The 13,038-nt window shown below is 48.3% G+C and overlaps 1 protein-coding gene across 1 annotated transcript; it reads left to right on the top strand.

Annotated features, from left to right (window-relative positions):
• Nucleotides 1-881: 881 nt before the first annotated feature.
• On the top strand, nucleotides 882-11,770 carry FGF16 (fibroblast growth factor 16). Its single transcript, XM_051629934.1, has 3 exons — nucleotides 882-1,339; nucleotides 7,779-7,882; nucleotides 10,772-11,770. The coding sequence occupies exons 1-3, from the start codon at nucleotides 1,063-1,065 to the stop codon at nucleotides 11,015-11,017; spliced, it is 627 nt and encodes a 208-aa protein (XP_051485894.1). The 5' UTR covers nucleotides 882-1,062; the 3' UTR covers nucleotides 11,018-11,770.
• The last annotated feature ends 1,268 nt before the right edge of the window (nucleotides 11,771-13,038 follow it).

Here is a 13,038-nt window from a genome sequence, read left to right as displayed (position 1 = left end):
CGACGCGACGAGACGCCCCGAGCGCCGCGGGGCGAGCGAGGCGCGAGCAGCAGCGCCGCCTGGCGGGCAGGGCGGGGCGGCGCGGGCCCTGCCCTCCCTGCCGGTGTCCGAGCCCCCCGCCCCGCTCCGCCCGCTCGGTCCGCAGCGCGGCCGCAGCTGCCGGCGCAGAGACGGTGCCGGCGGCCGGGGGAGAGCGCGGAAACACCTGTTGCCAACATGGGGAAGGTGGGGAGGGAGGCCGTGGCGGTGCCGGGCAGCGTCGCTCGCTCTCCCTCGCCTCCCGCAAACCCGGCCGTGAAGCCCACGAGAACACTTTTCAAAAAGATCGCTTTCCGTGTTTACACATTCATCTGAAACACGCGTCTCCAGCCCCCTCCTAACGTGTTGTTTTGGTTTTTGTTTTTTGTTTTTTTTTTCTCCACCGGGTCCGTTTTGGGGAGGAGGGGGTAGCGGGGGCTGAGGCGGCTCCGACAGACCCGGCGCTTCCCGCCGCCTCCTGCCGGGCGCGGGGACCCCGCGGCGGGCGCGGGGACATTCCCGCCCAGGAGGGACGGGCGGGGGCCGGAGCTGCGGGGGAACCGGGGCGAGAGCGGCCGGGGCCGGCATCCCCGGCCGTGCGCGGGGGCTCCGTGACTTCACCGGCGGCTTTGGCGGGGACCTGCCAAGTGCTGCTCTGCCTCGCCGCGATGTGTAGCTTTTTCCTGCCTTTTTTTTTTTTTTTTTTCATAATAAAAGAGGGAGTGAAGCTGAAAGGGGGAGAGGGAAAAAAAAAAAAAGGAGCCAAATGGATCAGAGAAGAAAGGGGAAAAAAAAAAAAGCAATAGCCAAAGGGGATGCCAGTGAGGTGTGGCTTGCATTTAAATATCCAATATGTCAATGTAAGGGGAGTGTGTACGTATATAAAGTGCCGTTTGCATCCGAGCGCGGGACACATCCAGCCATGGGAGGCGCGGGGAGCGCGGGGCCGGGCCGGGGCGGGCAGTGCGGGGCCGGGCGGCCCCGGGCCGCGCTCTGAGGGGCCGCTCCGCTCCTCTCCGCTCCCCGCCCGCGGGCCGCGGCCCCATGGCCGAGGTGGGCGGCTTCCTGGGCGCGCTGGACCCCGACCTGCACGGCTTTCCCCCCGGGCTGGGCGGCGGGCTGCCCCTCGCCGACTCCCCCGGTTTCCTCAACGAGCGTCTGGGGCAGATCGAGGGGCGGCTGCAGCGGGGCTCCCCCACCGACTTCGCTCACCTCAAGGGCATCCTGCGGCGGCGGCAGCTCTACTGCCGCACCGGCTTCCACCTGGAGATCTTCCCCAACGGCACGGTGCACGGCACCCGGCAGGACCACAGCCGCTTCGGTAAGAGACGCTGCGGGGGCGGCCCGGGGGGTGCCCGGCAGCAGGTGCCCCGTGTACAGAGCTAATTACCCCGCTAATATAAATCATCTACGGGATGGATATAATTAGGCTCCTAAACAAATGCGCTCACTCCCCAGCAATGCGGGAGTTTTTTATTTCCAATTTCCTACTCTCCCGGCGCTCAGCCCTGCTGCAGGTGCACAAAAACGTGCCTTAGCAGGGGGAAAAAAAGGACTAAAAAAAGTTGTGGCTTTTTTTTTTTTAAAAAAAAAAAAAGAAGGGGGAAGCAGCTCGAGCTTTGCCTCCGAAGTTAGCGGTGAGGGAGGCAAAAGAAAGGAGGGAGCACGTTGTTAAAAGAAATTCCTAGCTTTTTTTGTTTGGAGGGTTTTTTTGTTGATTGGTGTTTTTTTTTCCTTTTTCCTCGGGTTTTGTTGTTTGTTGTTGGGGTTTTTTGGGTGTTTTGTTGGGTTTTTTTACTTCTGCAGATACTTGTGAGCTGCTTTCTTTAACTTGCATGAATTTCATCAGGAGAGCGTCTCCCCAAAGTGGGCAGGGAGCAGTTGCCTGAATGCGTAGAAGCTGGGTTTGGGGAGGTTTTTGGAAAGGGAAAGGGAAGCTGAAAGGGGGAAAAACGCTGCGGGGACCTTGGAAAGAAAGGAGAAGATGGAACAATAGGCAGAGTGCTGTGGATTTACCTTGCTGCCCGGGATACAGCTGGAAGACTGCAGCGCCTGTATCAGTGTCACACAAGAGCAGGGATCTCTACTGAGACTGTATGTAATCTTCAAAAAATGCATCCCAAGCCACAGGCGAAGAAGTACAGTAAGTTTGAGCCCAGCTAAGAAAAATTCCCGCTACTTCAGCATCTAGTGCAGGTGTCTGTGTAAGCTATCAACAAGTCCCATGCCAGTGATCTCAGCTATGTTGTCAACAGGTTGCAAGAAGTGCTCGCAAGACTTTTTTATAGTTTTCAAGTGATTTAACTCCTTGGTGAAAGGATTTTTTTCTTTTTTTTCTTTTTTTTTTTTTACTATTTTTTTGCCTCGTTTCCAACCGGTCCTTTCTGATACTTCAGGAACTGCTGAAATACCAACTGCTATTGTTGGTAGTGTGAGGCAGGGTTTTGGAACAATTGGAGACGCTTATCTGCATGCTGTGCTTTCCATAAACACCAGGTGTGTGCAGAGCATGTCCCTGCCTAAATCAACAAGAAAGTCATAACCCGCAGGTCAGAGTCAGGTACTAATAGGCTCGTGGGGCATGTGTTCTTTAATTACCTCCCAAAAGACACATCTTTTAACCTTCCATGCTGCAACACATGATGGGTTTCCATGTTAAAAGCAACTGAGAGCAAACCCATTGCATCTGCTTGATTTTAGTTCAGTCTGCCACGTAGTGTTTCTATCAGGTCTTTTTACTTATTTTTATACACGTAAACAGCCAGTTTCCAATGGCAGCATTTGTCTTAGTTCCATCTTTTATAAAGATAGTTTGGAAATACACTATTTTACTCAAACTTCAGAAAAATGCGTTAAATGTGCTAAAACGTTTCATTAATTTTGCACACTTAAGTCACACAGTGCATTCACTAAGTCGAAACACTGGCATTCCGTAAGTGTTTTAGCAGTCAGCATCCAGCTATGTAAACTAGACCAGACTGCAGATATAAAATATTACAGTTTTCTGCTTCAGGGTTTTCCCAGAGGCAGTGTAAAATAAATAGTTATTTGTTGTAATTGCAAGACAAAGCCCCAAAGGATTAGACTGGAATCCTCGTGTCCAGATAAAGTTGGACTAAACCTCACTTCAGCAGAGACTCAAAGCAATAACGTATTGGCACAAAGTATTCACCATCTGCATTCAGTAGCCATGAATATTTAAATTCCAATGTTCCTGGTATGGTTCATATTAGGATGTCATGTATCAATGCATTCCTAAATTTTGCATGCAGCAGTCAGAAAGCAGTAACTTACTGAAGAAACAGGCAGTCTGAGCAATTCTGGGGAGCTGAAAAATCTGTGGTTGAGGGATACAGCTAGATGAGGGTTTTGGGGTGGCAGTTTAAAGCTGCCCAGATGCAGGGGCATCTGGGGAAACACTTAGAAATCCAGTGTGGTGGGGGGTGGTGGATCAAGCCCACATGGCTTGAAGGTGCTCCCTAATACCATAAGCAGACAATTCATGTGTTCCGTGGCTGCAACACTGCAGCAGAGGCAAATATCCAGCTGCAGATGGGATGTGGAGTAGAACCATACTTTGCCTCCCTACCTTCTAACACTGGAAAGGGTTCAGGAAAAGACGGATAGTATCTGCACCCTCCCATGTGCAGCCATCCCAGAAGCTACCAGATGTGAAAGATATCCAAGTCTCCTGGAGAGGAAAATAAAGACCCAAAGCCCTGGTGATGCAGAACAGAGTACCAAGGTCCTAACAGCGAGAGGTAGCAGGAGGGATTCTTTTGTACCACAGCATTCAGGAGATGTGACTGTAGGAATTTCGGGAGGTCGCAGCAGCATCTACCCACACTGCCTGAGCAACCACAGTAACTGTTCCCTCTCATCTGTCACGTTCCTAAATCACACCTGTCCTCTGGAATGTGATATTTTATACTTGTAAAAATACAGATCCATGCAAGAACAATGGAGCACAGCTGATTTTTCCTAGAGGAGGCTTAACATGAAATTTGGTGAAGCCCTCCAGGATCGTTGGAAGAAAGCTCATTCTCACACTAGAGAAGTGCCCAAATTCACACTCTCTGAACTGGCAGCTCTGCCTAATCCATCCCAGAAAGAATGAAGTGCTTTCAAAAATGTATCTGTGCTCACTGCATCTGCTAGGAACCTTCCTGTACAAAGACATAAAGGATGGTCAAAATTTAGAGGGTGTTTGGACTGACATTAGTGCCTCTATGAGAACCCTCCTCTGAATGAAACCCAGATAAATTTGCCAGGAGATTCCCTGCCAGGAGGAATTGCTCCTTTTCTGTTTTGTGTCTGTTTTACAGCAGCATTAAACAAGTGACACCAACAGCACCACTCCTAACTGCAAGCAGGAAAAAAAAGCAGCCTGAAGTTTGTACTGCAGACTAATAAAGGCAGCAAATGAAGCTCTTCTGGGGTACAAACCTGCTAACAAATCTGTAATACAGTTTCCTAGAGAAGCTGATGAAACCTCCAGAGAAAGTTTTGCTGTAGATTTTGACATTCAGACCATAGTGCACCTGTTGCTGAACAGTTGTTGAGGTTTTTAGCCAAAGCTTTAGGTTTGTAGCCATTAATACAACATCTGATGTTTCTGTACCCCTGCTCCTGAATATAGTCATGTAAGAGGAGACAGGTGCAAGAAGCTGAATTGTTCTTTGAGGAGTGGTTTATAGTAAAGCAAGACAGTCCTTGTGGATCCTGCCTCAGCAAAGCTTGGGAGATTATTCACTGCTTTGGTGGTAAATTAATCCTGTCAGAGTCTTAATCAAATATCTCCAAATATTATCTAGAGAGGCTTAATGAACAAACAGAATGAATAATCAAAGCAAGCAAGAAAAGGCAAGTCTTGGGGCAGAGAAAAAAAAAAAAAAAAAGAAAAATGGAGGGGGGGGAAAAAAAGCATGTTCTACCACAAAAACACACCGCTACAATTGGAAAGAAAATTCTTGAGCTGGCCCCAGTGGCCGCTCCCTGTGCTGCTGGAGATCAGATGTACGAAGCTGCAATTTCGTCTAGCAATTGGAGTGAGTTAAGGACAGGATGGATATCCGCCCACATTTTTCCAGCCTTCACTCTGTCTCCTGACTTCTGTGGGTTTAAGTTACATTCTTAATGCTGTTTCAACATAGTCATCTTCCATGCACGTCTCTTGAAGTGTCACTCCAAGATCAGAAAAGGGGAATATTGCAGGGGACACTGTCAGAAGAGATTGCCATGGGCACACCTTGAAGAAATTTCACTAGCAAAGCCAGCAAGTATTTACCCAATCTACATCAGATGAGGGGTGTCTCAGCCACCAGCTCAGAGGGAGGATGCTCATGCTGCTCCTAGGTTGCTCTTGGTCTTTGGAGACCTGGGTTCATGTGCCACATACAGAGCGTTCTTGTGGGCACACTCAAGAAAAGCTCTTGGTTTCCCTGCCTCAGACATCCCTCAGCTTCTAAGTGGAACCAGCAACATTTTCCTGCTTCCCAAGTGTGACAGAAGACAAAGAATAAAAAAATGTTGATGCTGAGGACTGTGTTTCTACCTATGGGATCTGCTGGTCATCAGATATTTTTCACTTGAACATCCACTTGTCTTCAGTCTCGGTATCCCTGTGCTGTTTTCTCCTCATTTCTTACACTCTCTCTAGTTGTTGTCAGTCTTCCCTCACTGCCTCCTTTTCACACAGTGGCTGTTGTCATTTTTGTCCTGCAGATGGGGGAACAGAACCACACAGCAGTTCAGTAACTCCCTGCATGTCTCAGAACCAGTGGGTAGTGGAAACAGAAGACCATCCCTCATCCTGAGCTTCTTCTTCCCCATTCCTGTTTATTTTCAGATGAGAAGCATCAACAGCTACAGTGAGGGAGAGCAAAGCAGAGCCAGGGTCCTGTTTTGCCTGCCTGGCTTGGGAAGGCTGCCTTCCCTTCCTGCTCCTGGCATTTCTGAAGGCAATGTGTGTCCCCAGGCCAGGGTGTATAGCTGGGCACGTTTCAGCCTGAAAAATGTCTGTGCTGGTCCATAAAGCAAGATTTCTGTCATTTGCTTCCCTTTTTGTCTGGAAGAATTGCTGTTCCCAGGTCCATATTTCATCTCGTCTACCTCCTGCAGGGAGGGCTGGATCCAATGCACAAGCCCCAGAGTAGGCAGGGCAAAAAGAGGGCAAAAAGTCTGACATCAGGTAGGAATACACATTCTTGCACCCATCTTAGCGCCAGCATCTGACTGATGAGTCTGCGAAGGGGGACAGAGGTGTCCCTTGCCACCTGCTCTGTCCTATATTTAGGCAGTGATGCAGCATGGTCTGAGGGTTATCACATCCACTCCTGTCTGAGCAGAAGACACGTGCCCCAAGCTGAGGCGTGAGCAGGAGCTGCGGCTGCCGCTGAAGTCAGCTGGCTCCCATGGCTGCTGGTCACGCGGAGATGTTAGACTCGTACTTCTCAGAGGAGCTCTGAAGGTAACCTGATCAGAGTGGCAATTGCTCAGGGCTGGATGGCTCGGGAGCTATATTAAGAGACCTGGAGCCACACTAAAGGTTAGAGCAACTTCGTCCTCCTGTCAATGGAGACGTCTTGTCCAGTCATTAGGTGGGATGGTGGAAACCTTCCTTCCTCTGCTGCTATATCCCAGCTAATTAATCCAGCCCTGAGTATGGGCAGACTGCCCATGACCTCTAGCTAGGGAGTGTGCGATATCCAGAGTCTAAAACAGTCCCACTAACACCTTCAGGAGGTTTTCCTGTTAAGTTTGAAGATCTCCACCACTTCTGAGGTTGGCTTTGTTCAAACCAGTTAAAAATGCACCTACTTGGGGCTGCTTTGTTTTTTTTAAGTGTTTCACAAAGGGTTCTCTTATTACAAGTCTCTCCTCTATCAAAACAGCTGCTGTCGCACAGCAGACCCCACTGATTTCTTTCCCAGAGGAAACGAGGCTGCCTCTCATTATTTAAAGTATCTAACACCAGTGTTGTAGGCTGAAGCCCATGGTTGCTCTCACAGGGCCAGGGATGGCTAGAACAGATGCTGCTGGACCAGGAAGGGACTGGCATGAGGCAGGACACATGGGGCAGGAGGGGTTTTCTGGCAGTGAGGGTGGCAGGAGATGATGGAGGAAGGAGCAGCAGCTCCTCAGCTCTGAAGACTGCAGAGGAAAATCCATTTCCACCTGCATATATTTTAAGTTGGATTTTATCCCTGTGGCTTGTACGTACATTTGGGGGTGGCAAGTACCCCAGGAGTGCCAGGATGAAGATGGCCCTCACCTCTCTTGCTTTTTACTAATTTTTGTTGAAGTCATCACTTTAAAGCATGTGGCCCTATCATCTCAAAACAGAAGCCCTATGGTGGCAAAAATCACTCTGCTTTTAGTGAAGTGTGGCAGCAGCCTTCTGAAACAGCTGGTGGGCCAGGCACAAGTGTCTACATCTGTCTTCTGAGTGATAATTAGGAAAACAAAATAAAACAAAAAAATACACAAAACAAACCCAACAAAACCTGGCAAATCTGTTCTCACTAGCAAAGGTAATTCCTCTTGGGCGAGTCAAATTTGCAAGGATGGGGAGTAGCCTAGAGTGGAAACTGGAAGATTGCAGGCATATGGGACTACAGATTTAAGAACTATGTCATTCTAAAGAAGGAAAACGGTTTGTAGGAAGTTCTGCAACATTTAGGAAAGGCTGGTTCACGGGTGTCACTGAGCCTGGTGTTGGTTTTATTCTCTGTATGATTTGGACTTCTTTTTTGTTTTAGGGATTTTGGAGTTTATTAGCCTGGCAGTGGGGCTGGTGAGCATCCGTGGGGTGGACTCTGGACTCTACCTCGGCATGAACGAGAGAGGCGAGCTGTATGGGTCGGTGAGTTTCAGGTTTTGTACAGATTACACTTCTATTTTGAAAAATTAACTACATTCTAGTAAGTCATTTTTAGTTTCCTTTCCTGTAGCTGCTGCATTTCATTAGTGTTTTTCCTTCAGATGCCCCATTGCCATTAATTCAATCCATCACCTTTTTTTAAAATGCCTCTTTCTAGATCTTAGCATTACCCTATGTGACAGTACTGATTTTTAAGGATGGATCACAGTACATTTAAAATTAAATAAAATAAACCAGTTTTCAACCAAAGCAGAAGGCACATACTTCCTCTAACCAAATCAGATCAATTTCATAGTGTAGAAATTTAAACTTGTGTACCCTGCATATAGAGAATCCTTCAGAAAACCTTTACTTAGCCAGCAGTAAAACATGAGTTTCCACCATCTCTTCTTCTCCAGTTCCCACCTGAGACTGCCACAGACCCTTTCACCATTTAAGAGGCAGTTACTGATGTTTATATTCAAATACTAGCATGCACTGATGTTCTTTTTCCACTGAATTTCTGTAATACCATCTACCCCAAACAAAAGTTAAATGCGGAGACAGTGGTTAAATGACAAATCTGCAAGACAGATAAAAAAAGTAGAATCACCAGGATTCCATGAAGCACAAAAAATCTTAAAACCCACATCAGAAAGCTGGGCTGGAGCCTACCCCTGTGCAGTAGGACCTCTCCTGTCAAAATCTGATGCTGCTCAGAAGCTCCTGGAGTTGCAGGGTTTACTGGTGCTTGCTGCAAAGGAGCACACAAACCTGCATACTCCCTTCTGTGCAATCAAACCCAGCAGCCCTGATTATGAACCAACAGTTTCACAAAGAGTTAATTAAATTCCAGGGCAGAAACAAAAATGAAACAATATTTTACAACACTTCATCTGGAAACAGAATGGACCTGAAGACATAATCATGGGAGTTTTCTCCCTGTCGTTGCATTTTGTCCAGCAGACAATGCACTGAGCAAAGGCAGCAGGGACCAAGTCAAACCACTGATCCAAACTGTGCAGAAGTCACGAGCCAGGTCCCCAAATAACCCTGGAGTTTGAAAATCTGAGATACGTGGGTTGCACAATGATGGCTTTTCAAAATGGAAAGCCACTACAGTATTCCTAATTAAAGGTCAAAAAAACAGCGCCTAACAACAGCATTAGCATTACAATGGTATTTTAGGAGATTACAGTACAGCTGTGTTTTTAAATTTTCAGCAAGTTTATTATTTCCCTCTGTGCTGGATCTGTGTGTTGATATAGCCAGAAGCAGCCATCCCTGCCGCGACACGTGGAGTCCCCTCGGGACAGACATCTCTTCTGCCTGTCCCTGGTAACCTTGGGCCAACATTTTTCCTCAGCCTTCCATGGATTTCAGAAACACAACTAATACTTAGGGCAGCAAAAGTTGCCATCAGCACCTTACATGCTGCCTATGCAGTATTGGGCTCACTGGGGACATCCCAGGGCTCGGAAGAAAAAAAGTCACACACCTTGCAAAGTCAGACCAGCCTCTCCAAACAGTTAACACAGACACTGTACCTCCAAACAGCCCAGTGAAGAGCAGGTAAACTGGGGCCAAGCAGCCATGCATGAGTTCAGCAGTTCAGCTGGTCAGCAGCTTCCAACATAGTCTGAGTAAGTGGCATCCCTAGGGGGAAAGAATAAAAGTCTGTATTTATTGATGGATCTGGGAAGAGAAACTGTTTCCTGGCTCCCCAGCTCCCTGATGGCAAGGGCTGTGGTGTAGGCTTCTGGAGGGCTCACAGCTTGCCTCGGGGTTTGTTCAATTAGCAGCAAAACATTCAAAACAGGTCTGAGCACAGGTGAGCTCCTGGATCCTATTACAAAACATGGACTGCAGGCAGGAACAGGGACTTAGCGCTCCCTGTGCTGCAGACCAGACACATTCCCTGCCCAAGTCCTTTACAGAGCAGATAGTGTTTGCAGTAGTGCAGCAGCCTACGTTTCCAGCCTGCCTTTCATCTGTGAGGGCTCCCCCGTGCTGGCAAAGCCACCTGTGTCCTCGTGGGGCAGGGGGACATCCCTGCTCCTTGCTGCAGCTGGGCACATCTCCAGGGAAATTGGGAGGGAGAGGGAAGGAACGATGGGCACGAACTGAAAAGCCATCATTAACCAGCTGCTGCCGACAGCCCCCGGCTGTGAGGGCTGGAGGAGATGGGTGGTTGTGGCTGTGGTGACACCAGAGCCATCCATCCCCCAGCCGTGGGCAGGCACACGCTCATCACATCACCTATCACCACCATAAATCTTGCCTGGGGCTAGACATCCCCAGGTCTTGTTGTGGCCTCACATCACAGCTCCCTGGCGCTTCAGAAGATGAAAGGCCTGAGGAATGCTTTCATTCCACGTCAGTGGATACCACTATCTGCCTTGAACTTTCAAAGCTCTGCCTGCTTCTTCTCCCGGAGTTGCCTCTCACCTAAGAGAACATTTCTGGGGGATGGCAGGACCTGTGGACAGGGCTGTGATGGGGGGGATGTGGTGGGCAGCCCCAGCAAGCTCAAAACTCACCCCCTCGTAAAGGCAGAGACCTGACTGTCAGGTTTAGAGGCTTTGCTATGGCCTTGGTTTATTTTTTTATGAGGCACCATTGCAAAAATGCACACCCACCTTCTCCTTCTGTCTTCTCCCTCCTCCAACTTCAGAAGTATTCGGGTCCCAGCTTGTAGGTCTCATGCCCATTTCCAGCTCTCACGCAGGGAAAACATCCTTGGCAATGCAGTCTCCATTCTCAGGAGAGCCAGGAAAAGGTAGCTGGGAAAATTACAGGCGAATAAACTGAAGGAAGGAGGAAAAGATTATTTTTATTTAATTTTTGACACAAACGTTTTTTTCTTCCCCTCCTGCCACTGCCCCAATGCAGAAGAAGCTGACGCGGGAGTGCGTTTTCCGAGAGCAGTTTGAAGAGAACTGGTACAACACGTACGCCTCGACCCTCTACAAGCATCCCGACTCGGAGAGGCATTACTACGTGGCTCTGAACAAGGACGGCTCCCCCCGTGAGGGGTACAGGACTAAGAGACATCAGAAATTCACACATTTTTTACCGAGGCCTGTGGACCCTGCCAAAATCCCTGCCATGTACAGAGACCTCTTCCACTACAGGTGATGTTTCCTGCAGCTGCCCTGTCAGTGTACATACTTGGGCTCCCAAGCTTTGTCCCAGAGCACTATATTAATAGTCATTCCATCATTCCTGTAAGCGTAGATGACCTAGGAAAGCACTTACATTGAATTCAGACACTGCTGTTCCTCCTTGTCTCAAGCATATATCGAACCTGGGGGCAGGGGAAGGGAGGGAACCCCACATATCATCTTGCATTTCCATTCACTTTCTTTACCTGGTTGCTACAAGAGAGGCCAAATATTCAATGTTATGGTTGCTCAACGGAACAAGCAGGCAAGCAAACCTGATCATTGGGGCGGGGGGGGGGAAACACCATAAAATGAAGAGAAGGAAAGAAAACAAAAGACCGCAGATGCTGCTGCTAAGCTGGGGGTGGAAACCTGTAAAGAAAAAGCCTTTCAAATGGTACCCTGCTTAAGCAGTCCAGGAGTTTGCTACGTGGAATGATGCTACATGGACTGGTCCTGATGCATGGGGTTTTTCCTGCTGTTGGGGTGGGAATGGGGGCAAGGAACATTATTCAGATGTAAGCATGGATACTGTGCATAAGGACAAAACTATTTATAAAATGTATATTATATTTATTTTATATATTTATTTATTTCAAAATAATTTTATTTTTAATGAGAGATGCTATGACCAGATTTTCATCAGGAAGAAGAAGGTCCTACTGAAACAGGAAAAAATAAATTAGTTTTAAGAGCTTATTGGCAATAAAATTGTCTTTATATTGTAGATTTCTTGCTAGCACTTTTTTTTGGCGCATCTTTAACAATTAACCAGTACTTCCCCATCAATATGAGTATTAAGAGTACCTCTAAAAAGCCTTTGCATGGCAAAGATAAATCACCTCAACCCCAAACTCTTGTGCAAGGATGACATCAAATTACACCTGGAATGGACCTGGGATACATGACCTTACTGGAATGACTGGATGGGTGTCTAATGAACTGTAATTTCCAAGAAATGCAAATGCAGCCCTCTCCTTTCCTCTGATCTGGACAAAATAGGTCTGCAGGCCATGCCAAGCACCAGGCACAGCTCAGCTTTCGTGGCCATCAGATGGGATGTATGTGATGGTGACTGCAAGGGGAGGAACCTCATGGGCACAGTTGGAGTCCTTGGGCTCTCCCTCTCCCCAGCAGCCCCATGGGCTGGAGCAGCTCTCAGTGTCAGCAGCCGAGGTGCTTTGGCTGCTGTGGATTACCTGTCCTGTTGAAAATGCAGTGGAGAAACATCTGGAGCATCTGCTGAGGGTCTGCATGGACCCATCATTCCTGCTAATAAAAACACCACATCTCACATCAGACTTGCCTGAATCATAATGGAAAAATCAGTGAAGAAAAAGTAGAAAGCAACAAAAATAATTTTTAAAACCCCTACTTTTTAAGCAATTGCCATGGATGAGGATTATCTCTGCAGGCAGTGCTTGGGTGTTCATGGCTGCGTGGCATTTCCTCTGCAGAAGCTTCCTGGTCATGCAGTCCTATCACCTTTCCTCTCTCCCAGGGCAGCTCCTGCCTCTGGCTGGGCTCAGCCAATCCTGCCCATGTTTCGGCAGCCTTGAGCCAGCCCTGCATTTCCACTCACTGTGCCACAGAGCCACAGCCTGTCTCCAGGGGGGTTGGCCAGGCCAAGAGCTTGTGGTGGAGGCTTTGCTCTGCAGCTCACCCCACAGCCAGCACAGGCTGTGGAGACATTTGTGCCACACATCTGCCCTCGCTGTCTGGCTGGGATGTCACAAAACTACAGGGGAGGCTTCCAGGAATAATCCCCATTTATTTTTTGTCCCCTGGGATCAGCAGAGAGGATTCTTAGCACATGGTGGGAGCAGAAGCCTGTAGTTGCTACAGGTACTTTGCAACAGAGGAGAGGCTGGGACGAAACGTGGTTCTCCGGTGCAAAAATACTTACAAATACAGATGTCATGGCTTTGAGTCAGCATTTCCCTTATCACAGATGCATTTTTCACAGTATTGTTTCTCAGCCTCCTCCTAGCAAAG

This window comes from Apus apus, chromosome 12 (assembly GCF_020740795.1).
Source record: "Apus apus isolate bApuApu2 chromosome 12, bApuApu2.pri.cur, whole genome shotgun sequence".
In the NCBI taxonomy this organism is placed as follows: domain Eukaryota; kingdom Metazoa; phylum Chordata; class Aves; order Apodiformes; family Apodidae; genus Apus; species Apus apus.
This window is presented reverse-complemented; position numbering and strand designations above follow the sequence as displayed.